At 38.3% G+C, this 26,918-nt stretch overlaps 1 protein-coding gene across 1 annotated transcript; it reads left to right on the top strand.

Annotated features, from left to right (window-relative positions):
* On the top strand, positions 1-25,680 carry LOC104071913 (vesicular inhibitory amino acid transporter-like). Its single transcript, XM_009574975.1, has 2 exons — positions 1-309; positions 24,529-25,680. Exons 1-2 carry the CDS (start codon positions 1-3, stop codon positions 25,678-25,680), a joined length of 1,461 nt encoding a protein of 486 aa, XP_009573270.1.
* Positions 25,681-26,918: the final 1,238 nt, after the last annotated feature.

The raw sequence follows: 26,918 nt of genomic DNA, 5'->3' as shown, positions 1-26,918 counted from the left end.
ATGGCTCACCTTAAGCAGACTTTTCCATCTCTTTTCAACTGCTTTGGGGAAACACCATCGTTCTTTTTGGGAATAGTGAGATGGCACAGCTGCCTAGACACTGATGAAGAGCATGTGAATTTTGCTGGAAGAGATGAACTGAACAGAGCTCATAGTGAGGAGAGAGAGGAACCAGATGGACCCCTGAACTTTGAGCTTGATGTTTGCCACCAGGATCCAGAATACAAGTCCCCAGCTCCCCTGCCACGTACCCAGGTCAAACTGATCACCAGCTGGGAAGCAGGATGGAATGTAACAAATGCCATTCAGGTAACCTTTTACTTCCCCACTCATTACAATCATCATTTGAAAAACCTGGTCATCACTTAGCCTGCTTTATTTTACTTAAATGTACCATCATTTTGCAATATTCTAAAAGTTTTCTATGAATTTATTACTAACGTATGTCAACCTTTCTACACAAAATTAGCACTCTGAAAAAATAAATTTCCAAAGGGAAAAAAAATAGACATGTTAGCTAAAGTTTAAAAAATATTTAAACTAGGTGAAAATGAAAAGGTGGTGATTGCACCTGTTTTGGAAGTGCAGACATTATCTTTAATAAGGCTATTTGAATTCAGTGACAGAGATGTTTGATAGATATGTGAGGTAAACATCTAATAAAAAGAGGAAGTAAGAGCCAGACTGACGTCAGACATAAATTTACAGAAATGTAAGTTAGACTAGATATAAATTGGAGCATGAAGCACAAGAAGTGTAATAATACTTGTCAATGTTAAAGAAAATAGTCAGGTTGAAAAGACTGAAAGCATTTGGTCCTAGCATTCTGTGTGGAATTTCAGTGTCTTTCTGAATCCTTAAATTTAGCATTGAATGTTTCAGATTCTTTTTTTCACTTTTCATGATTCATTTCCTTACATAATTCTGTCATTACTGCTAACTTTCTGTCTGACATGGTAAGAAGAAAGCAGTGTCCACAGACACATCTAGTCCCAGTAACTGTTACTTAAATACTTTTAATGGCACTTTAATTATAGGAAAATAATCCTTCCAGTGTCACACAAGCCTGTGATTATGCCGATGAACATTTGTTTATGTATCCAGTTCATCCCTCAGCTCTGCACAGGAGGAGAAAATGGACATATTTCTAAGCCCACTGTATTTTCAAACATGAGCACCACCACATGAGAGCCAATGCAATAACATCTAGGGCACAGTAGCATATCATTCTCAGAAAGTGTTCAGCTGTGAATCAAAGCGTGAAGTCCTAAAATACCCCAACTACATTCTAGTAACACATTTTATCTTCAGTCTCCCTCAGCAGCATCTAGTCAGGACAGGAGTCTGGGATGAGAGCCCATTGTTGTCTCTGTGAGTTTTGCCTTTGATTTCACCTAAGCCAAGATTTCATTCTGGAAGTCAGTTTTGTCAATATTTGCTGTATGACCTTTTGGCAAGTCACATTCTCTCTCACACATTGTTTTCCTTTCTGAAAAACAAAAGTAATAACACCTCTATAAATATATCAAAGTGCCTAAAAAGTCCTGAACGTCATTATGTACACAATTACTATTAAATATTAATATTATAGCTTCCAATTAAAAAATAGACTGATAACATGGTGTAAAAACACTATCAAACATACAGTTGCCTATTTAAAAACAGGACAAATTTAAGCTGAATTATCCAGTAAGATCAGTAACTATGGTCTTAGTCAAAACTCTCAGCATGCTGAGTGTTGCATACTGCTGTTGGATCTCATTTGGTCAAATATTTTAGAAACCAGCATTAAAAGAGCAGTTGGCTACAGCTGTATTGAGCTTTCGTCCTGAGGCATGCTGAGGATGGCAAAGCCCAGGAGCTGCAAATTCATTAATAGTACAACCGAAGTGTCCTAACGACACATTGTAAAACTACATATCTGCATATGTGAGCACATATCTGAATCTATGTACACATGTGTGTATTTTTCCTATTTCCCAATACCTAGGCATTTGGTTTAGGATCAAGGGTAGAGAGCAGAGAAAGGGAAGGGGAAAGGCAGGAGAGGAGGAGAGAGGAGAGAATATTGAACGGGCATCTGTCAGTAAAAAATAACAGTTTGAAGAAATTTCTATGAATAGCTTTGAAGAGAAAGTCAGAGTTGTGAAAAGAATGATTAAAACAGTCCAAACGTTCTTGACTGGTGCAGACAATCTATGCTAAAATGACAGTTGTTTTTGCCCTACTTAGAGGAAAGGGCAGAAGTGTTTTGCATGGCAATTAGAGGTAAACATTTCAGCAGAATTCTGAAGTGTTCTAAACAGTTATTCCAGTGAATACAATTAGTCTAAAAGTGAAATTATTTCACAATCCAGTTTTGTTATAGGAACGATTAAATCTTTGGTCTCTGAAATTAAATAAAGGGTTTTCTTACAGTGTTTTAAATGCAAATATTTTCAAACAAACAGGTAGAGATTTTTGTTTTGTTTCTAACTTCAACTGAAAATATGTGCACTTTTGGTGACAATATTGTACGTGTAAATGATTGCTTCAGACATTTAAAGTTTCCAGGGAAACATGTTTCATATTCCAACATTGCACAGGCAAATGAAAACCTGTATCTAGTTAATCTAGGTAAGGACAGAGACCATAAAGCTGAGTTAATTCAAAAGGGAAAATGAACAGCATTATCTGACAGAGTGATGAGAGTTGCATTTGTTTGTATATAGCAGTAAAAGGCCAAAAAATTTTATACTGACTTGTACAGTAGTGCCGGATAGATAAGCAAAGCAAGAGTCGCAAGGAAAAAGGTGATTAAATTCTAATGGTACAGCATTTCACAGCAGAACCGAAGGACAGTAAAGTCTATTTGTTTGCCAGCCACATGTAGGAGGATTGTGGCAAACAGTATGGAGAATGTTTGTCCAAGAAAAGAAAGCCAAAGTAACAGAAAAAGGCACTCACTCTATAGTATCATGATGGGGTACAAGACAACAAAGAACGGAGAAAAACCAAGGGAGAGAAAGGCAAGAAGTGAAATAATGTTCATCTCAGCATAACTGTAATTTACACCATTGTGAGTCTATCTCCACTTAGGTCTCAGGAGCACGAACAAGTTTAACAGTGCAAAAAAGTCAGCCACTTTACCAGGCAGCTCCAAAGTGCTTTCAGTATTATGATGCTTGTACAATCTTTAAAATACAGTGTAATATAAGCACACAATTCTTCCCTGAATGTTTGGTAAAACATGATGTATCAAAGCATACTGAATGTGCCGTTTGATTCAGTGCATCTGATACCTAATCTTTTGTTTCCTGCCTCCTGTTGCAGAGATTAGGTTGTACAAAGATTACAAATACCTAAGGCAGAGGCAATTTTCTTGTTCCATGATCAGAATAACATAAGAAACTGCTTGTCTACTGCAAGTGCTTCTAGGAAAATCAATAATGCAATTAGTATTATTAATCATTATTTAAATTTGTGTCAATAATAAATTAATAATTATTACAGTAGTGATGATAAATATGTTCATTATATTTATATTCTGTATATTGTACGTTAGTTTAGAAAAGACTCAACACTTCAATAATCACCATTTTTAAAAATGAAAGAGTCTATCTGTATTTCCTTCACGGTGTGCCATTATAGATACATTTCCATATACGGTTCCAATTTGGCTCATTTTTATTTATGTAACTCTAAAAGATTCACTTGAGAATATCTCACAGTTATATTTCTTTTTCTATGATGTTGCCTCTGAGTTACCTGCCTTCATCTCCCTAATACAGACTAAATCTTTAGAGTGCTTACTGAATATCGACAACTCCCAAAGACTTAAGTGGAAAACACAGTGGTGCTGAGAAACAGAATTAGCAGACATGCTCTTAAAGATACAAAGGCAAACATCTCTTTGGGGTGTCTAAACACCCCTCCCATTAAGCTTTACTGACACCATATTTAAGCATTTTCTATATGTAAGAAAAATACGTATTTTTCTGGTGTGCTTAGAAGGCTAAACGTTTTTGCCATCAGGTCATTAGATGTACCACAATGCAAACCTTCTAATCCTCAACCTTAAATAATTTAGTCACATTTAACTAAATAACCACTTAGATCTTAACTGCATTACTTGATCATAAGTATTTCTTTTCCAGACTTGAGAACAAGGGTCAATCCTTTCTGGTGCCCAGAGCAGTAACTTCCTTGAATTATACATTGAAGCTAAGGTCATACTCTGAACTAAATTATAGATGTCTGAGGGAAACAAACTGCTGCATCTCGTATCAAGAGGTGGTACTGAGATTTAAAGGGAGATGCCCGATGCTGATATCTAACCTAGGACCAGCAGCTAATTCAAGTTTCCAAATGGAGCTAGTCAAAAAATGACAGCACAAAGCAAAATTCCAAGACTGTAGGACTATTGTAGTGCACATAAAAATGCCAATTAATATGATTTTAGCTGAAATGCACCTGCAGTACTGGCCAAATTTATTTTTCATAGGTTTGCAACCGCAAACCCATATAGCCACAACTGGAGATCCAAAAAAAGCCTAGAGCCTGGTGAGAGCCATCTAAACTCAGATCTGGTTTTCCTATGATAGAATGTCACCATTATGCAATGCAATTGAAAAAAGATGTATTTTAGGGAAGAAGACCCTGTAACTAGTGTTTGTGCCCTGGTTTTCTCTTTGGATTTTCTCTTGAGGGAAAAAAAGATTCTGGACATATGTCACTACTTCATACAACCTTTTATTTCAGCTCAGACCCTGCAGTAGATTTCTTTAGTTTTGTGCACCTATATATATTCATATAGCACAGAGAAGGCTGCATACAGGATATATATTCTCTCTATTCCCAACCCTACTTTTTATCACAAAAGCTTTTTATCAAAAATGTGTTATCCTGTAACAATGAAATTATGTCTACTTCACAGAAGTCTCTTTATTTGACATGTAAGCACTGTGCAGTGGACTGATTTTGAGCTAGCTAACTGCCATTCCCATAAATGTCGTTAGAGAATGTACTGTATCAGTCTACTTTTCCCTTGGTCAGCTGCAAACACTAAAAATGTTATGAAGCCAGAACTCCTAAACATAGAGAGGTGGCTCATCTAAAATTGTTTTTTTGTTCCAGGAAGAAATATTTGGATTGTTCTCATGGGATTTAAGTTGCTGTTTTATAGGTTTTGCATTTTATGTTGTTTGTCACATCATCTGGGCAATGAACAGATGGTGGGAGCATTGAATGGATTTACATCAGTGTATTCTACTGTAACTATTACGGAAATGTTAGGAGTGGCAAATCAGTTTTCCATAGCCCCTCTGTGTCAGATTTGCCAGCAAGTAGGACCTGTGATATAACATAAGTACTCCACAAATTATTCCCTGGACATACAGGCAGCCCTGTATGGACATATGGACATATGGACAATTGGTTCAGAAAGCACCATACTAGCTCTTGAAGCATACCAGAAACAAGTACATGGGTTACACAAATAATGGATCAAAGTATTGCAATTCTTGCAGCCTTCTAGATGTTAAAATGACATATTAAAAATCTTTAGAAGTTGAAGCATCCTTGGATTATGCTTGCCCACACCATGAACCCAAAATTGCATTTCCTAATAGATGAGTTGCAAGAGAGTTACAGGAGGTGTGTCTCTCTCTGTCTCCTTCATAAATGACTCTAATAGTATCAATAGTTTGGCTATAACTGATATACAATGGTCTACAATTTATGATGTCGATATGTTTTAAGCTAATTATCATATGAGATAATTCTCTCGTATGAGATGAGAGGGAGACATTCTAAAGTATAACACTCAACGCAAACATGGAATTTGACGTGCAACCTCAGCCTTAAATCTGAAAATTTTGATTACACTGGGTGTAAGTTTAAAATATTTATTCTTAACCAATATATTTATTTTATATCTTTAACTGATTTTTACCTGAGTTTTACTGACGTAGCTGTCTAATATTACATCCTTTTGATAACAGTACCCAGAAGTGCTGCTGTGCTTAAAGAAACCTGAGTAATTCTGTTCAGAACCTCAAATTATAACCTTACATTTCCTGAAAGTATTTATTTGACACTTGATTTTTAGCAATGTCAATTATCTATCATTTCTAACAGCTTTAGCTGCAACTCTTTTTGGATAGTACTTTTGAAATCTGTATATTTCAGCATTTAAATTTCAAAGCCAGCATATTATCTTGCAGGTTATTGTTAGAAACAGTAGCTAAGTCACTGCAATGCATAGTATACTTATCCTGGGGTTGATGTCCAGTTTGTCACAGTCTGGTCAGGAAAGTCTTACAGAATTTGGAAGTGCCTGTTTCTTGTAAGCGGAGATTTCTTGTTGATTGTTCACTTGTCATATAAGTTTTAAAATCTTTTCATCTGGAAAATCTACTGCTATTAATTTTTTAGAACAGTTATTTTGTAGGTGTGAGGCTATAGTCCTCCTACATGAAGCTGGTATTAGTTGAAATTTTGTGCATGTAAAAGGACAAAGGAACTAGCAAGTAAGCATACAGTAGTGTGGCAGGTTAGCCTTGGCTAATATCCACGCTCCCACCCAGCTGCTCTCTCACTCCACCCCCTCAGCTAGGCGGGGGGGCGCAAATAGCACAGGAGTGAGAAAGCTCGTGGGTCGAAATAAAGGCACGGAGATCACTTGCCATTTACTGTTGAGGGCAAACCAGACTCGACTTGGGGAAAATTAACTTTATTGCTAATTAATATGCATATGTTTGATTACTGCATCTGGTATTGGGAGAAAAAAAGACAAATATTAAAGTAACACCCTTCCTCCCCGCTTTCCCATGCTCAGCTTCAGTCCTTCACTCCTACGGTCCATTTCCTACTCTCCGTGGCATTTTTGGCCCTTCCTTACACACGCTTTCCCCAAGGTGCCACCATCTTGGCTGCCGGGCTCAGCCCGTGCCCTGCGGTGGGTCCGTTGGAGCCGGCTGGAACCAGCTGAGTCTGGCACGGGGCAGCCCCAGCCTCTCCTCACAGAGGTGCCCTGCAGCCCCCCCTCCAGTGCCAGCACCTGGGCACCCGATACAAGTAGTAGAGCACATTGATCTTGCTGGTGCTTATCCTAACTAACTGCTGCATTCCAGTGCAAAATGGCAGTTTTGTCACTACCCAGAGTGTGTTTGAGGACAGAAAATAGGAAAAGTGCACAGACACAGCTGAGTACTTGGGCACCGGTTTTCAACCACCTTTCTAACTCATTTGCTAGAAAAGGCTAAAACCAAAGATTTTGTTGTCAAAGGTAAACCTGGCCTCATGCTGGGGGCTCTCCCACTTGCTTCCTCCTGCCCTTCTTCTCCCGCCCCACAGCGAGAGGGAGCTCCTTGTGGGTCCCAGGGAGTCAGAGCAGGGAACGGGCTCCGAGGTCCTGGTGTGGGGTCCAGTGGAGGAGCTGGGAGAGACCAGCTCAACTCTTCTCCTTACAGTGGTGCTTTCTAGCCAGTAACAATATGAACCTTTGCGTTAATTGGAATTTGCAAGTTGGTTTGGCATGCTGCGAAATTCAGCTTGCCAATGGACACCCTTAGTGGGGACATCAGTATTTCTACTACTTTATATCTCGGTCAGCTTAAGTACAGTTACATGAATGAAGTGAAAGCATATCTCCAGCCAAGAGCTTTAAACCCTGCCATTCTTCAAAGGCCAACTACTATCAGCAGTGTTGCTAGAGCTTAATAGACAGCCTGCTGAGTGACAGAAGTGTGATTTACATGCACATTTGCATATATTTGCAAAAAGGGTGTGTCAGTTTGCATTTCTCCCATGACATATATAAAATAAATGGTACGAGTGAGTAACACTTCAGAAACCTGAACATTGTGGCTCCGCCTCCCAGACCTCTTTTTTTTTCTTTTCATCATTAGGAAACCTTCAAACCACCCAGGAGATGGGGCCTGCTCTGGGGGTGCTAATGCCTAAAAAAAGCTTTTGCATTGGTTGGTAGATAACTACAAGCACAAACACGCTAAACCACTCTATTTGTATTTTTCATTGCAAGAATTTTTCATAAGGAAAAGTATTGTATGAATTAATACACAGGGTCACGACCAGGTTTCTTTGCTCTACGCTGCTGTCCATAACCAGGCACACAACAAATGCTGGCGATCTCTCCTGAACGTCTGCCTCACGCCTTCCTCCCTGAGGACGTCACCTGCAGCAGACTCAGGCTCTCGGGGCTGCTACAGACGCTGCTGATAGACACCACATCCTTCACCGCCCGTGGGAGTATGTGACGACAGCAGAGTGTCTTTTCCTGGGCCGCCTCAAGTTCACAGCTTATTTAGATCCCTCTGCTGCCCACATAAAATATTGGTCTGTCTGTTCAGCAGTCAGTAGAAGCAGCTAAACAGAGCTCCTTGTTTTCCACCCAGAGTCTACCCACGCCAACCTTTCTTCACCGCCTGTGAATGTCTTTGTCCTTGCTGCCATGCAGGCCTATCATCTGGCATCATCTTTTAGTCAGGCCTCTTTCTGAATCCTCACGCTCAGACTATGTCCAGCTTCCGCTTATTTTTACTGTAAAACCTCACTAATACATAGTCTGATTTACCGATCCACAAGGCTAAAACTCTTATCTGACAGCTAGTAATTCCCCACCTGGGTCACAGTAGCTCACTCTTCCCTGATCTTGCCAAGCTCGCCCCATGCACACCCACCTGGAAAGCTGATGCAGTTCCATACCCCATGTGTCCACCAGCTCTTGCAAGCACCTCTTCAACCATCAAATCAAATGTAAGCTGCTCATCTTTTCTTTAACAATCTACCATTTATCTTTCTGCATCTATTGACTCTGATCTCTGTTCTTCCAGTTACAATTACCATTGTCAATTTGTTAAATATTTACACACGCATTCCTATGAACTTACATGAAGATATTTATTTGTACTACTCTGATCCTCTTAGAAATGTCCTTTTGCTGAAAATTTCACAGTTATAAGCTACATTGAAACCACCATTTACTCTCTTGATTCACAGTTTCCGGTATTGACTCATGGTTTCCTTGACTCCCCTGTCTGCCTGTATTTGTTCCCTGTTATCTTAGGATCATAGAATCATAGAAGAGTTTGGGTTGGAAGGGACCTTTAGAGGTCATCTAGTCCAACACCCCTGCAGTGAGCAGGGACATCTTGAACTGGATCAGGTTGCTCAGAGCCCTGTCCAACCTAACCTTGAATATTTCCAGGGATGGGGCATCTACCACCTCTCTGGGCAACCTGTGCCAGTGTTTCACCACCCTCATTGTAAAACATTTCTTCCTTATAGCTAGTCTGAATCTACCCTCTTTTAGTTTAAAACCATTCCCCCTTGTCCTGTTGCAACAGGCCCTGCTAAAGAGTTTGTCCCCATCTTTCTTCCAAGCCCCCTTTAAGTACTGAAAGGCTGCAATAAGGTCTCCCCGAAGCCTTCTCTTCTCCAGGCTGAATAACCCCAACTCTCTCAGCCTTTCTTCACAGGAGAGGCGTTCCACCCCCCTGGTCATTTTCGTGGCCCTGCTCTGGACCCGCTCCAACAGGTCCATGTCTTTCTTGTTCTGAGGGCTCCAGAGCTGGACACAGTACTCCAGGTGGGGTCTCACCAGAGCAGAGTAGAGGGGCAGAATCACCTCCCTCGACCTGCTGGCCACGCTTCTTTTGATGCAGCCCAGGATATGGTTGGCCTTCTGGGCGGCGAGCGCACATTGCCGGCTCATGTCCAGCTTTTCATCTTACCCTTAGATTTTAAATTCCTTAGAGAAGAGACCATCTTTTTGTACTTTGTTTGCACAGTGCCCTGCACAATGGGTTTCTGATCAAGGACTTCCAGGTGCTCCAATAATGAAAACAGTTTTGAAAGTAAGTCTCAAAATGTCTTCTATTTTACAGAAACTCTTTACAAAATGATTGTTTAAATCTGGCCTGCGATAAATCAGCTTGACATTTGATTCAATTTCCTCTCTTTTTTTTCTGTATAGAATGGATTCTCCTTGCTATCGAGACCCATTGTAGGGGCTGAGCACAAGATAAATCAGCAGACGAATGTGATAAGAGTACCTTTAGAATATTCAGCCATTAAAATGGGCATTCCATCTTAAAAATCCAGATGGTCAAGAAGGAGAATGACAGAACCATGATATCAAAGATAAATGGATAGTAGTGTTATGAAAATTATACGCTTTGAAATAGTAAATGTTACCAAACAGGATCAAGTAACTGTCAGCTGCTTGAAAGCAATGATCACTTTATTCCATGGGAGAACCCAGTGCACCACAACTTGTTGCAGAACAAGGATCTCTGGCTCCCTCAGGTGAAGGGAATAGCTGATGTACTCACTACACTAAAATCAAATTAATCTACCATGCTTTTTGGTCTCATCAATCCCTGAGAGCATTTTTAACAAGCTGAATGAAAACAGATGGTATAATTTCTCCTTTTTTTTTAATTCATGGCAGGTCACGTGGTATTTGAAAAAACTATTATTAGGCAGCTTTGAATTTCTATATCTGCTATATCTGCTTACTTTATTGTGATATTATGTTTGACAGTTACCTTTCAAAACGAAGCCCAAATTACCTATTATAATTATTTATCAGCCTTCTGTGGCTGAGATCATTTGTACACTTGTGCCTCTCTATAGCACATGCCACCGACTAGCCATTACTGATGGAAAATATTCTTCTTAAAAATGTTCTTTCTGTCCCCATTCTTAAACTTATGAGGTGTATAACCTCAGCGAGTTTGCTTTAATAAACCGTATTTAGACATATAACTCCTCCCAAGATAACATTCCTCCCAAGACAGCAAGAATATAATGATAGGCAGCAGAAAGTAAAATATTTTGTCAGATAGCATTCCTTTCCTGTTTTTATAAACTTCCTTCACTTCCACTAGCAAATTTTCAGAAGGGAGCTCAGTTTTTATAAAAAGAAAGAGTGAGCCTTAGAGTTCATCAATGAATAAAAGTTGACAAGCTCAACATCTGCAGGTGTGTATGAGAATTTAATGTGGAAAGTAAAGGACATCTGAATTATTATAATGTACTTATAGGATCAGAAACAGTAATTTTTCTGTAGCAGACTTTCTAACGATAAAGCTTCTTCCACACAATCCATAGATGGTTAATCTACAGTTTACTTCAATGTGTATAATTCCTGACAGCAGGAGATTCACTGAAATGGCACAAGCTCTGTCTGAATGAGCAAATGGAGCTATTTGAGAAAATAAAAAGCCCTAAACACTGATTACACACAGTACTGAAGATGATATATTGTAACCTAGTTTTAGCACAGTAAGCTGTATAAAATGTTTTGCCCCTAAAGCTAAATAAAAGAAATTGACTTCTGTTTGCATCTATTCTCCCTCTTCTCCCCACACACACCATGTTTCTTGGAAGGCGATGTTTCTCTGTATTCTTGGCCACTGGCACTAGTTTTGCCATATGTACAATACTGTGTTCACTAAATAGCTAACAAAAAAAAAAAAAAAAAAAAAAAATCAAATTTAATATTTACTTCTCAAAAATGTAAACATATGAGTCAAAGTGAGGAAACATTCACTTCAACTCACACACACATACTCTGCTACCCATTTCAATTTCTCTCAGTCCGTTTCTTGCATTGACACAAATAACAGCACCAGCAGATTATGTTTTGTACGTCCATAGAGCAAACATTTTTGGTTGTTTTATGTTATCAGTAGCAATGGTAGCTTCAGCTTTTGCCTTTACTGTACATGGGTATTTCCATTCATGACAGGTTTTTTTTATTGCTCCGTATTCCCCTCTAGAAACATGTTTGATTCAGGCTAGTTCCTCCCTGATAAGCAGAGGATTTTTTTCAGTTTTAAAACCCATTGTAGTTTGATTATTTCAAACTAAATCTGGGTATTTCAGGAACTATGAATAGTTCTGCTGAAGCCTGAAGAAAGGTAAATATGGGTATAAGAATTACATGATGCAAGATATATTATTTCTCTTTCATAAGGAAGTTAGTTATATCTGTAAGAAGTTATCTTATTTTTTCTTTTATAATGACTGTTAATTCCCTCATTTTACTGTTTGTATCATATTTACAATTTGGCACTGAGGTCTATTCTATCTCACTACATTTTAAAGCCATTCTCTTGTCTCACTGTCTGCATGATTTCTGCAACTCCAAATGACATCTCCCCAGCCACCTTCCCTTAAGGGACTTAAAAATCTTCTTCTAAGCTTTAATTGGGATCCAGAGTTTAAAATGAGTTCTCCACTCCTGCTCTTGTTGCTTTTGCTTGCCTGCTGACTTTTTTCACTTTTGCTGGAAAGCCAGCTGTTCTGAGCTCTTCCTTTTGTACTTTTTATTGTTGTCATCTCAAGTTAAAAATAAAATACCTCCACAAAACTGTAGGCTTCCCTCTGCTGCTTGGATGAGATTTCAGAGACTCTTTGCTGTCTCCTAAATTGTGAGGAGCTGCCATTCTACCCCTGAAGGTTTCCTTTCCTAATCAGCAAGGATAATCAGCTGCATAATTCATACTTTCCCTCTAGCCTTCTACTTATCCCTGCCTATAGTTAGGTATTTCTCATATCCAGTCATTTTTCCTCACAGCCTCTTGCGCATCATATTCTCCTACCCCCTGTTGCTATCTTATATGGTACACAACCTTATGTTCTAGTGTTCTCCAGTTTACCTAATGACAGCTTTTCCACCCTTGTCCCTGCCTCCCCTGGTGCAGCCATGTTCCCAAGTTAACCAGCTTCCTGCTCTTCCTTTGCTCTTCCCAGGCTCCTCACAGTCTCATAGTCTTGTAAAATAATTAATCTCACCCTATAGATGACATAGAGAAATAGGCATCTCTGATGGAGACTCACAAATCCTGAAATAAGTGCCCTACACTGTTGGAATGAGTAGTCCGCTGGTGATACTTATTTCTATCGATCCTTTCCAGAGCTAGCGGTTTAGCTTTACTTTTTGCTGTATTTAGATAGGTGAAGTTAGGAATCCCATTCCTAATAAGTGTGCATCAAAGCAAGGCAGATTTGTCATGTATGTCTTTTCTGCTACTCTGTGTACTCTTTCATTAAATGTCTGTTTTAGACAGACCCAGACATGGGTGAGATTAATCCGATTCATAGATGCTAAGAAGTGATCATTTCCTTGGGTACCAAAGAGAGTAAAAAAAGTAGTCACTTTAGTAACTTCAGTAATAGTCACTGAGTTTTCACCTAAAATCCATTAATTTCACCTCATGAATAAATTGGGATTTTGCCTAAAAATTTGAATGTGAGAAATGAAAGTTGTTTAGGAGAAAGGAACAGAAACTAAATGCAGTCTTAAAATAAATTTCTCAAACATGAAATCACTACAGCTATCAACACTGAAGTATGAACAAGGGAGAGATCCAGTAGAGCTGAGAAGTTTTCTCTGCACTATCAGAATGGCTCAGGTTAAGAAAAAGAAACTAAACACTTTTTTAAAATATAAAAACTTTTACAGCAATTACTTAACTAACTTTGTTTTAATAATGAAAGAAGTATTTTTATCTCTATCCATACAGACAGTATTTGTATCTAAAAGTTAAGAATAAACCTGAGGTCTTTGTCAAGGGTCAAGAATAATCAAGGTCCGCAGTTTGTTCATCCAGAGATCCTCAGCTGTTGTTCCGGACAGCATCCTGTCTCCAAGTCTTTCCAGTGTGGCTGCAGGCCAAGAAAATAAATTTTTAAAAAAGAGGAAAATAAAAAAAAATCACAGAAAAGGAATATGATTTACTTTATAATTCTAGTAATTTTGTTCATGGGCCAGTAGAGGTCAAGAACCACTGTGTCACAGTCTGTACAAACAGAATGAGAAATACCTCCTTAAGTAGTAATACTTCAGGTTTTTTTACATCTAGAGACCTTAAAAAGACATCTTCAGCATGCGTTTTATATGCCACACGCCTGGTTTCACAATGCATATCTATACTAAAAAATTAATTTTTTTTAAAAAGGAGAGCTTAATTAACTTTGCTTTTATGCTGAGTACTCAGAGCATGCCAGAAAACTTAGTCACATTTCTCTTCTCATCTGTAGTTTTTCTCTTTATTATTAATTATACACATTTGGGAATGTTTGTCTAATCTACTTGAAATTAGGGGAATTATTCTACTTTGTTGAATTTTAAGAATGATGTGATCTTTTATGTCAGTGTAGGAGAGAGACACCTCCATTACGGGAATCATTTGCAAAAATCATTTGCAACCTCAACTTTATCTGTATCTGTGCATGATGAAATATCAGCAGTAAAATCAGTTGCTGCTTCTTTTATCCTAAAGGTAGAAGTCTCCAGGGGTGCCACTGAAGTTTAACTGAGGTTAAGAGGGGAAAAGCAGTAGAGATTTGTTTTCTATACCCAGCCTAATTGTAAGACAGCATCTTTTCTCATGTATTCCAGAAAAATATGCTATGATACTCTGTATTAGTTTACTGATTTCTAGAGACCAAAAATAATAGTATACCACTATTTACGTCTTTCATCCAGACTATTAACTATATTCTCTCCAGGCAGTGCTGTAAGACAAATTTCCCCTTTATACGCTGAGCTCCGGGAGTCATTATACCTTGAGTAGGAGTCCACCTAAAATTGGTGGCTGGGTCTGTGCTGGGGAAAGAACAGGATAATATTAGCCTGGGGAGGATTCAGTCACCTTTTATTCTGCATGCAGTCATGACAAATCCTATGCCAGCTTTCAGAAAATATAACCCAGCTTCCAGAAGATGTAACCTGGCTTCCTTTTCACCTCTCAGAGGTGCATAAGGTTTGTTCCAGTGCAAAGTTCTTTGTAGTATGGGTTTGGTTTTTTCCATTTCCTCTTCAGCCTTACTTGTTAAAAGTAACAAGAACTGTGGCTTGTCCCATACAGGCAGCATTCAAGAAAAACTCCTAACAAGCCAAATGCTTTCTCCCAGCCTGAGTTTGAACTTTCTATGCACTTTAACTCTTCCTTTTGTTATGTCAGTTCACAGTCAAATAAAGTTATTTGGCTCACCACTGCTTTACTTTGCTTCTAGTGTCCCAGAGTCCCCTCTCTGCCTCCCCTCAAGCTCTTTTGACCACATTCTCATGAAAACTCACTCACATGTTGCTATACTGGATGTTTTGAGTACTTGCCTGCTGTCGTGGTTTAACCTGGCAGGCAGCCAAATACCACGCAGCCGCTCGCTCACTCCCCCTCCCCGGTGGGACAGGGAGAGAATCAGAAGGGTGAGAGTGAGAAAAACTCGTAGGCTGAGATAAAGATAGTTTAATAGAACAGAAAAGAGAAAATAATAATAATAATGATGGAATATACAAAATGAGTGATGCACAATGCAATTGCTCACCACCCGCGCTGACCGATAACCAAGTAGCGATCGGTACTTCCTGGATCACGCCTACCATTCATATACTGGGCAACAACTGAAAACATCAGTGTGTTATCAACATTCTCCTCATACTAAATCCAAAACACAGCACTAGGAAGAAATTTAACCCTATCCCAGCCGAAACCAGGACACCTGCCTTCAGGTGAAAACCTGAGGATCCGTGATGAGCTATAATGTGGGAAACAGGTAAGCAGCCAGTGAGTCCATGTTGCTCGCCACTACTAACTGTGAAAATAATGTTTGTTTTAGTTTCGACTGCCATACTTTTGTCATCTCTTTTTCCTCTCCACTACATAACACATAATAAAAGCCCTCATTCTTTTACCAAAGCCTGCCTTCTCCTTTGGGACCAAGCAAAATAATATAATTTCTTAAAAGGTAATTTGCTTGGGAGATTTACTTTGTGTGATTCAGTGCATTCTTGCAGACAGCTCTGGATTTATGCAAACTAACATTTTCCATCAAACCCTGCAGAATTAAGCATCAAGTATATTATTTCAGTTTTAGAACAAATATTTAAACCAATAGCAAAGCCAATTGGATCAGCTGTCACACTCAATAGCAGCAATTCCTTTTTTGTGAGACATTTTCTTTCCTCTGTTCCCTTTCCTAATCTTTAGGAGATTCTTGAGACTACTTTGGCCACTAAAAGGAGGACAAAATCAGTGGCTTCTGTCAGTCAAACGGACGCATACATTTTGCAGTGCAGACCATGCGACTTCCTCACTTGCTTATCTTATCACAGCAGTCTATCTGCCTTATCATCTGCTTATGGGACCTGAAGGATTGACAGAACAACAATTCTAAAGTTTCTCTCAGTATATAAGGTGATTGCAGGCATTAATCACAGAATAAACACCTTAGCCACTTTCCTCCCTGCAGCTAAAACAGGCTGGCACTGGCAGAGAGAAAGAATAAGGAAAATCAGGAAAAACAAGATTGCTGGGGTCTAATTCAACCATCCCTGAAATTAAAGGAAGAGTTTTCAGTGACATTAAAGGAGATGGATCTGCTGCTAAGGTCATACAGGGCATGGACAATATTTTAAGTTTTCCACAGAACAGCCTGTAGTATTTTTTAATTCAAACTCAGCTGAGCTGTGAACAAACTGTGAAGCGAGTGGGAAAGCAGATGAATACTTTTCCTGGTGTCTGTAGAGCAGTGCCAGGTGTCTGGGTAGCCAGCTAGGGAACCAGAAATTCTTACTGCTGAGAAGAAATAGGATATAACTGATATTGCAAATACACGGTGGGATGATTTATGCGACTGGAATTTAAAAAGAGTTAGATAGAATATGTTTTAAAAAAAAAAGTAGGTAAAAGAAGTGAGGGTGGCACTCTATGTTAGAGAGATGATTATCTGTGTTAGAGCTATTGTCTGGAAAGAAAAATTGTATTGTTCTTGGTGACTTCAGTTTTAAAGACCTATGCTGGCGGTTGTATGCAGTCTGTAGTAAAACATCATTAAAATTTCTAAAAATGATAGATGATAATTATCTAACACAAAAGGTATTGAACCTAGCATAAGGTAATTCTATTTTGAGCCTCATTACGTTGAATAAAGATGAACAGATTAGTGGATCTAATTACATTCATTATGGGAAAACAGAGGACAGTAATATATATACTTGGTACTTCAGAAGAGTGAATTTTACAAACCTGGAGAAAATGATGGGAGATAATTGATTAGGAAGAATAAATACAGACAGCAAATTGTGAAAGCAATTTGAAAGTTGTTTAACAAGAATTTATGAGACGTCCAGAAGCCACATCTCGTAATAAAGAAATAGTATGCCTATGTGTTAAAACCCCTCCTACTTCAAATGTGAAGTGAATGTATCAATTAAAATTTTAAAAAATAAAAAATAACAGAAGGGAGAAAGGGAGGGTGAGAGCAATCATTGTGAATGATAAATTATGAAGTGTAACAAAGAGATACAGGAATCCAAAGACACTAGGAAAAAATGCATCTCCCAGGATTAGGACAGTAAGAAAACAATTTTTAGGAATTAGGAAAAAAAAAGGTTAGGATTAGTGTAAAAATTTGAAACAGAAATACTAACAGTGGTATAAATTAAGTATGAATGGAAGTGTGTGTCTCTATATGTGACTGTGTATGTTTGTCTAAAAGCACCAGGAGAAACAGCAGAAAAAAGTTAAAAGGGAAGGTATGCATTAACTGCTACAGAGCACCATATATGTGGTCTCATTCAAATGGAGAGGTAGAAAAACTGACCTATAGATAAGTGTTAAGCAAATGAAGTAGAGGTCAGTATCTATAAAACATGCAGATAAGGAAAGCAACGTTACTGTGAAATTCAGGAATTTTGCCTAATATTTATGAGGGATGAGACAAAATGATGAGGCAAAAGATCCAAAACTGCATCCCCTCCAAAAGAGTATAGAAGGTAAATCCAAAATCTCTTTGTCGTCACTAGTCAAGATGAACCCCAGAGACACAGTGAGCACTTGACTGCCAGCATCCCTTGTCCTCTTTGGTGCATGCAAGTGATCCTGGCCAAGCCACTAGGACACACACACCACAGCGCTGTTGAGTATGTGGTTGTGAGAGCTGGTAAAATCAACTTAGAGATTTTCTAATGTAAGATCATCTTCCTCTTCTCTGAGATCTCTCACTGAATTTTGCTACACTGATTTTCTACATTAGCGGTAGAGGGAGGTTCTAAAATTGTTCTTATCTCTGAAAAAAAGATGCAACTGTTCATAAGTAGTCTCTGCAGAGAATCAGGAGGATGTGCTCATAGCACAGGAGAACAGTGGGCCATTTTGTAATATTTCAGGATGGGCTTCATGCTATTCTGCATAAGACATTTAAAAGCTAACTCTCTTAACAGTTTCTAAGCTGTGTGTCTGCACTCCATTGTGTACATATTCTCTTGCCCAGCAAGAGAAACAGGCATCTCTGAAAGGAAATTCGTCTCAGCTCTGCTAATGACCTATCTTAAGATAGGTGTGAGTTATAAATTGAGGTGCCTATTTTTTCCAAGCTTAGACTTGGACAATTAACTATTAGGTAACTACAATTACTATTTAAAATGGATGTTAAAATATATCTCATTAATATTTTGAAAACAGAATGCCCAGCAGGTTCGCACTTGGGAGATGTAACAAAAGATATATCTGACCTGATAATACTCTTATTCGATCGCTATTACATGTGGAATTTTCAGGAGATCGTGGATATCATTCCAATATTTAAAAAGCCAGTTAAATCCTGACTAGTGAAATGTGGCAACAATGAGAAAAAGAATGTAATTGTTAATACAGGTTTTAATTGATACAGAATTAAAAGGTAGGAATATAATTAGTGTCAGTCATTATGTTTTTGGAGAAAGAGTCCTTACAGTCCTTATTAAACACATTTGACATAATTCTTTGATGAGATTGTAATATAGGCAGTGAAAGATGAATAATATATTTAGACTTTTGAAAGGATTTTTGACACATTTTTGACAACAACTGCCTAAGTGACAGATCCCCAAAAAGTTACTGTCAATGTGGCTCTAAGGAATTGTCAAAGGAATGAGTTTCTAGCAGGGTTAGGAGGTTATCTAATAGAATAATTGGCATCTGGTCCAGTATTATTCAATGTAGTCAACAGTGATCTGGAAGAAGATACAAAATCACCGTTAATTACAGTGGTGGCTGAGAAAGGAAAGAGACCATGGAGGTCAACAAGCAAGTAGCGCTGTTATCATGGCATGAGGTTAAGAGATTTGCTATATTTTTTAATTTAGTGCTAATAAACTTGTATCTTCACATAAATACCACAGCAACACAGGTTTGCATTAGTTCTGGAAAACTATTTATTTTAAATGACAACAAATGCTAAGCAACATAATCAAATATTTTGTGAAAGTGTACTGAAAAGCAGGGTTCTTGAATTTATCTCCTTACTCTTCCAAGAAGATCCACGAAGGAGGCTTTCCTGTATAGTTTCTATGCCTAACCCGTGTTCATGCAGGGAATCAAATACATAGTTGGGAAAATAGTTAGGCTTAAATGAACTGTTCCAGTGGAGTGGTTACAGATGGTGGCAAAGGCAATCAGAGCTAATTCAGCAGTCTGGCATATTAGCATGTATTCTGCATATAGGAGAACTGCACTAACTGAATAATTTTCAGTTAAATTCTTCTTAAGTTCTTAATTTATGTTTCCATCTGATTAAGTCTTAAAGTGGAATTTTTTCTCTCTCTTTTTTTTAGTGTTGCTTTTTACTCCATTTTATTTCATTGTCTTTTGGCATGTCTCAACTCTGACCATGATTTGATCTTCTTTACTTTTTAATTACCTTTCAATCTGCTTTGTTTTTCAAAGTGTCATATTTCAGGTTAAAACAGCCTATGAAATGAAGCGTTTTACCTGGGACTAAAAAGTCTTAAAACTGAACATTAAGGAATTTTGATATTTTCTCAGCGTGTTTGACTGTGGTCATTTATGCATTTTTCTAAACGCATTTTATTTCTTGGGGAGGTGCTTGCCCTGAGGTGAAGTAGTGTCAAACAGTGGTATGGCACACTTTTTGCATTCTACACTAATCTAGTATTTTTAAACAAGCAGCCAGCCTTGCTGGTGTGGGAAACACTCCCATATAGTTCAAATATTGCAGTCCAACCCTCTACAAATGCAAAAATGTTTTAATGTGCACATGTAATTTGGAAATCCTGATCTGCTTGTTTTGTACTGTAGGTGGACCGGCAATTTCTGGTGGTAGCTGTCATACCTGGTTGCTTCCGCTTGGGGGTATTCTGACAAGGCTAATAAATAGCTTCTAGCCGAGACCGACCTTTCCTTACATTCCCTTTCCGCTCTTGTCCTGGCCATTTTTTCAAAGGCTGTTCACCGGTTCAGCCCTCACTCCTTTCTTCTTTCTAGGCCCAGCTGTTTATGGCTAAGTCTACTCTGGATGTTTGCCAATGACCTCCACCCAGGCACATGTATTCACTCATCGACAAAGAACAGTCCACTTCCATCCTCAGTCTAGGGTGAAAATACCCAAGTCTTGCAAACATCTTGGGAGACAAGGGAAGATGCAGCCCGCTGGTCAAGCTTGGGGTCCCTCCCTATACAGGGTGGATGGAGTGATGGTAAATAACACAACCACTCAAGCTGAGCCACGATAGAGGACTGTTTCAAGAACTCCATCTCCCCTGTACTCGACTGTGTGAGTGCTTTTTCCTTGTGCTATTTTATTTTGTAAACAGATCACCTTAAAACAGCATATTTAGAGCTAACATTGATTTAGCACTAGAATGGTTGAAAATAAAACCACTCAGACAGGAACACTTCCCAGACAGAACGCTGAAACTAAGAGCTGGGAGGCAATTTAAGAAACGGTTGCCGCTCATTTTTAATTGATGCCTCACAGCTAAGGCTGTCTGTGCCATAATTTGGACACGAGAACACAGGATCGGAAGCCTCAATAAGAGCAAGTGCTGGGGCTGGGCTGGACCAAATGTGCATTGACAAATGGTGTAACAGGTGTTGAGGAAATGGTCCTAACAGAAAGTATTGCTTTTGGAAAGGTAAGAACAGAAGATCATATCTAAAGTGAGTTTTGAAGTCTGACAAAGGATCTTTTGTTCTTCGAGCTCTTATGGCCATCACTAACATTTTTGGATATTTTGTAGAAACTTGACAACGTGCTGATACATGAAACTTTTTTTTTTTTTTAAAATGGGAAAACCACTTCCGTCAAGGCAGGAAAAGCACTGTCATTTCACCGCATACATACTGTATTGGCATGTTCAGAGTTCTCCTATTTCTTTCTACTAACCACGCTCTGTATCCAAAAAGCTGCAAAACCAGTTATGTCCACAATGTTTGCTTTCTAATATTAACTGAAAGCTGAAGGACACAGAAATAGTAAGTTCCTCACACAAATCTCACCAGCTGTTGTTTACAAACTCTGGGAAAACGATGTCAAAGACATCAGCTGAAAAGAAAACTTACAGTTTTGTAGAAAGTTTCAATTTAGAAATTCTAAACTCACTGTATGTGATTTGAAATTGGCAATCACTGATACATAATTTTAAGAAAGAATATACAGAGTGCAAAAATGGGTTTGTTTAATAAGGTCTGAATTCAGAAGATAAAAAAAAAAGAAAGCAACAAAAAACCCCGACCTCTGTCATTCTGCAGTCTGTGTCAGGTACCAAATAAAATTATTTGATATAAACAACAGCAAGGAGATGTTAGAGGTTAGAATTATGTTATGCTCTGATTAAACTAACAATTAAGCATGGAAAAGCAGACATCTGTGGGGAGGACTGTAAATGGCTGTCTAACGTGATAATGTCTCTGAAAGACTTATGCTTTAGTTTAGGTTGAGGCTAGTCATATGAACGTTAACAGACTAAATTCAGCAGGGGAGAAGCCATTGTGTGGGTAAGGCCTGTGCTGACACTTACCTGCAGTTTAATTATACAGTGACCCTTTGGGTCAGCAGATAACCATTTGAACTCCCAAATGCAGGTTAAGGGGGAAAATAATAATGCTGTGAGTACGGAACAAATGAGATAAGCTTGCTACAAACTGCAAGGAACTGAGAAAATATCATTGTTCTTATGTTAATATGGAAGATGAATCTCTGGCTTTTATCTTCCTGATTTTTTCATAGACTTGGTTTATTTGTGATGTTTTTAAACTCAATCTGTTATGTAAATATTCTCCAAGGATTGTTTTCATAGGAAAGAAAACACATTTTTTTCTTTAGGCAACTACCTAACTTGCCAGTCAATCAAAGCCACAATTAAAAATGGCATGATACCAAAAGCTACTGTTACACGTGTGCTACCTGCAGTCTGGATACAGCCAGATATCTAGTTTTTTAAAGAAAGTAGACTGTTAGATGGCAGAAATGATAGAATTTTGAACACTTCTGTGAAGTTCAAGTACAAAAGAAATGCTAATTACACTGCAAGCTAATTGGGTCATGAGACCTGTATTTGAATGGAGCTAAGCCATTGGAGTGGGAAGATTTGGGTGACTGAAATACCACAAGCTATGTAGTCGAATGTCCCAGATCCTAAATGAAATGGCACCTGTGACTTCTACAAAACCATTACTGTAAATGAAGTCATTGAAAACAACCAAAAAAGGTATCTAGTCAATAACTTTCTTATTATATCAGTAATAATAACTCAGGTACCTCTGTTTCAGTACATAACGGCATAGGCCTTTTTAATCAAAATGTACCAGGGCATGTATTTAATATGATTCTTCCAGCTCTAATTCAATTGAAAGCTGAAGATATCTGCATCTAGAGTGAAGCCTGGTGAAACAGGCAATGCTGCTTGTTCATGTGATGGGCACTCCATTTTTCTCATTGAGTTAGAGAAAAAATACTGCTTTAATTTAAGGGCTTCTAATCTTTCTTCTGTGATTGATGCTCATCCCACAATCTGCTGGAAAAGGACTGCTATTTCGTGGCTGGAAGAAAAGGAGAATACTTTTTATACATTGATGATTATTTAGTGTTTGAAAAATTGCCTCTCTTCAGAGCCCTCCTTATGGATCAGGCCTGGCAGTACTTGTATTGCTTAGAAGTGGGGTGCTAGGTATAAACCCTACAAAGCTGAGACAAGCACCCACCTTCTTGATGAGCTCTGGCAGAGCTGGGCTCCTAGACTGCCCTCACAGAAGCTGTCTGCTGGCTACAAAACCTGAGGGAGTTGATAGAAAACACCAAAGACGGAAGCATGCCTGAACACTTGTCCCCGCATAGCCTTGCGTCCACGATTGTGGATGGAAAAGTCTGAAATTAAGATTTAGACCATTAAACTCACCTCTTCTGCTTTGGCTCCTGAAGGCAGTCAGTGACACTACCCTCTCTGGAAGTGAGAGAAGAAGAGTGGGTCGCCCCTTCTGTGAGGAGACCTGTTTCTGTTGTGGATGCATGAGTTTTGCAGAGCAAATGGGGTTCCTAAGGTTTGAAATAGAGTTTAGATAGGTTTGATGCAAATCAAGTCCTTCTGTCAGGCTGGAATAGCAAACATGAGCACAAATGCTCATATTTCATCATGTTATTGGTGCTGTAAGAAATATTGAAGTAAAAATTTCTGTAGAACTAGTTAACTGTATTTTGTTTCCTCCCTACCTTTCTTCAGCCATCAAGAACAAAAACACCTGACCAGTCTGACTAATGTGCATTGCTTAATTTCAGTTTTGTAGCATAAAAAGAGAAATGTCACGGAAGCATCTTTCCTATGAATCTTTTTATGAACAATGATTGTTCAAGGGTTTTGTTGGGTTTGTGCTGATGGAAATTAAACCACATGAAAGTGTCATTTGCCGTTAAATATAGAGAAAAAAGAAGGAAAAAGACAAAGAAATACACACAGCGTTCTATGAAACTAAAATGCCACAGTTTTTTTTTTACTACATAAAACAAGTATAATTCTGTTCCTTTCAGAAACTCTTTAGAAAAAAGTATGTCTACATGTTTTACATGTATTTTTAAACACCTAAATACGTTTGCACAGTCTAGAATCTCAGCTGTGAGAAGAATCACTTCAGCAGTGGACTTAACAAGAGCAAAGGCTGCATGAGGCATACAGAAGCCGCAGAGGAAACACAAGCAAAGTCTGATGTCACTCTAATGCCATTTTCTTTCCAGAGGTCTGTTAACAATTTTTAGGCTGAAGAGAATTGTCATTACTGGATCTATCTACAGTGCTATTTTGAATGAAATACAGTGCTATAATGAATGAAACTTGTACAGATGATGCTATAGTTGCTTAATTTTACTGATATTGAACCTGTTTCATTAATATTCATGTTGACTGAATAACTGCCTATGAACCTTCTAAAATGTGCTTCTAATCACATCAGCATTAAATATTAACTAGGAACCTGACTCTATCATTCAGTCACATTCTGTTTTTCCTAGCTTATCATTACATGTGTGTCAATAGGAGCAGTTATTTTTGCTGATAATTTCATTTATCATAAATAAACACATTTCTCATGATTGTTACTTACTTAGCTGAATGTAGCAGCACTTCCACCATGCAGTTAGGTGAAAGCAACGTTCAATGGAGGGCAGGTTTGGGAGTGTGGCTTCTGGTAAACATTTCACCTCAGGGATTTTGTGCTATCTTTTCTTCCTTTTTTTTCCTTTCAGGGAATATTTGTCCTAGGATTGCCGTATGCTCTTCTCCACAGTGGATACAGTGGCCTGTTTCTTATTATCTTGGCTGCAGCATTATGTTGTTACACAGGCAAAATTCTAATCACTTGCCTATATGAAGAAAATGAAGATGGGCAGCTCGTAAGAATGAGAGACACGTATGAAGATATTGCGAATGCCTGCTGCAAAAACCTATCTCCCAAACTAGGTGGCATAGTTGTCAATGTGACCCAAGTGGTGGAACTGATCATGACATGTATTTTGTATCTGGTTGTTAGTGGGAACTTGCTGTCACAAAGTTTTCCGTATGTACCGATGACTGAGAAAACTTGGTCCGTAATTGCATTTGCTACACTGCTGCCTTGTGTATTTATCAAGACTCTCAAAATTGTTTCCAAACTCAGCCAGCTTTGCTCCTTGGTCCATTTCATTATCATCCTTGTAGTGATGACTTACTGTCTCACACAAATACATCAGTGGTCCTGGGCAAAATTCAGACTCTCCATTGAGTTTGAGGACTTCTTAGTGTCTGTAGGGGTGATCATTTTCAGTTACACTTCGCAAGTGTTTCTTCCCACACTTGAAGGTAACATGAAAAACCCAGGGGAGTTTAGATGTATGCTGAATTGGACTCACTTTTTTGCTTGTGTCTTGAAAACAGCCTTTGCACTAACTGCATTCTTGACCTGGGGTGAAGAGACAAAGGAAGTTATTACTGACAACCTGCCATCATTTCTTCAAACCCTAGTGAATTTCTGTCTCTTAACCAAGGCTCTTCTTTCTTACCCTTTGCCCTTTTTTGCAGCCACAGAAATTGTGTATGCTTGTATTTCTAGAGGCAACCATTCCAGTTACAGATCTCCACTATTTGCTCTGGGCGTAAGAGGCTCATTTCTTCTGTTAACTCTGCTGATGGCCATGTTCATACCACAATTTGCCCTGTTAATGGGTTTAACAGGCAGTGTAACAGGTGCTGCTATGACTTTTCTTCTTCCTTCTCTCTTCCATTTAAAACTTAAATGGAAAAAACTATCCTTCTTAGAGAAATATGCAGATATCTCTGTTTTTATTTTGGGTTTCCTTTGTTGCGTTGCAGGCATAGTGTGCTCAATAAAAGGGCTGCTTGAAGTATTTAGAGGAGTGTAAAAAGATTTCCTGAAAGCCAAATAAGGCCCAAATCTTCTAAATGCTTTTACCCTGTTAGTCAGTATATAAGAGATTTTGTCACTAGGTAATATTAAGCATGTGCTTAAATATTTGCAAGATCAGGGCTTTAACTGTAAAAGTATGTGGCTCTAAGCAAATTGGAAAATAACCTTTATAGCCAAAAAGTACAAAATTACCCCTATTTAAAATCTTGAGAGGAAAGAAGGTGTTGGAGATGGCTTAGCATGAAAATAATTCTAAACTAATCCTATATGGTTTTGTTCATACATGACATGCACATACTAAAATGGTTACTGCAAGTGATTCCACCAATTTAACCAGAATTTCTCACAAGATTAGATACTGTTCAGTCTCAAAGCTATCAAATCTAGCTTACAGGATATGATAGAGTTTGAGAGAGCTGTCATTGCAAATGGATGAAATATGATTTCACATTATTGGCAGAATGTAATTCAACACGTGAGCAGAACAAATCAGTGAATTTCATTTTTGATGTAAAACAAGTTCTACTACTTGTTTTCTAAATGAGTAGACGAAAAGAGAACTCAGTTTACAACAGCTTTGAAAGCTTGCTTTTATCATGAGTTCAAATCATGAATGCAGTCAGAGTAAAATGGGCATTGTAACAGCTCACAGTCATGGAAAAGAGAATTTGTTCTGAAAGAAGCTATAGCCGATGACTGCAGCTTTTCTGCAAGTCTAATTCCTAAGATTCATGCCTCTGCAATGCAGTTATTCTATTGGTTGGGTTACAAGAAGTCTCACTGGTACCATGAAAAAGTTAATATGCAGTTCACTTTCCCTCTTAGGCAGGAAATTTCTTTGATCTTCGTATTTTATCTGGTGATATTAAAAGCTCAATGAAGTAAATCAAGTTCAATAAACAGACACACAGTTAACTTCCTGTACGACTTGCTAAATCTTTAGGTTTAAAAGATATTGGCTTAATAAAAAGATCAACATTGCAATGTATTTCACATTAGTGATAAAACATTATGACAAGAAACAATCTAATCAGAGTACTCTAATGAATACATACCATCTTATTGTACTAAATCTATGTTATATTAGGTAATTAAAGTAATGATTTGAAAGAAGAAAGTTTACATTTTTGTTATGAACAATTTCACACAGCCTTCTACTGCGTCATATGAAAAAGTCTTTGCATGTCAACATAAGACTGAATTATAGAGTAAAAAGCCTAGTAGTAACTGCTT

The sequence above is a fragment of the Fulmarus glacialis genome, unplaced genomic scaffold (genome assembly GCF_000690835.1).
Source record: "Fulmarus glacialis isolate BGI_N327 unplaced genomic scaffold, ASM69083v1 scaffold41133, whole genome shotgun sequence".
NCBI classification, from domain to species: domain Eukaryota; kingdom Metazoa; phylum Chordata; class Aves; order Procellariiformes; family Procellariidae; genus Fulmarus; species Fulmarus glacialis.
This window is presented reverse-complemented; position numbering and strand designations above follow the sequence as displayed.

Excerpts from the sequence above, each read along its gene's own strand:
- LOC104071913 (XM_009574975.1), top strand. The coding sequence starts at position 1 with ATGGCTCACCTTAAGCAGACTTTTCCATCTCTTTTCAACTGCTTTGGG. Across the intron at positions 310-24,528 it reads ATGTAACAAATGCCATTCAG|GGAATATTTGTCCTAGGATT; the intron begins GTAACCTTTTAC and ends TTTTCCTTTCAG.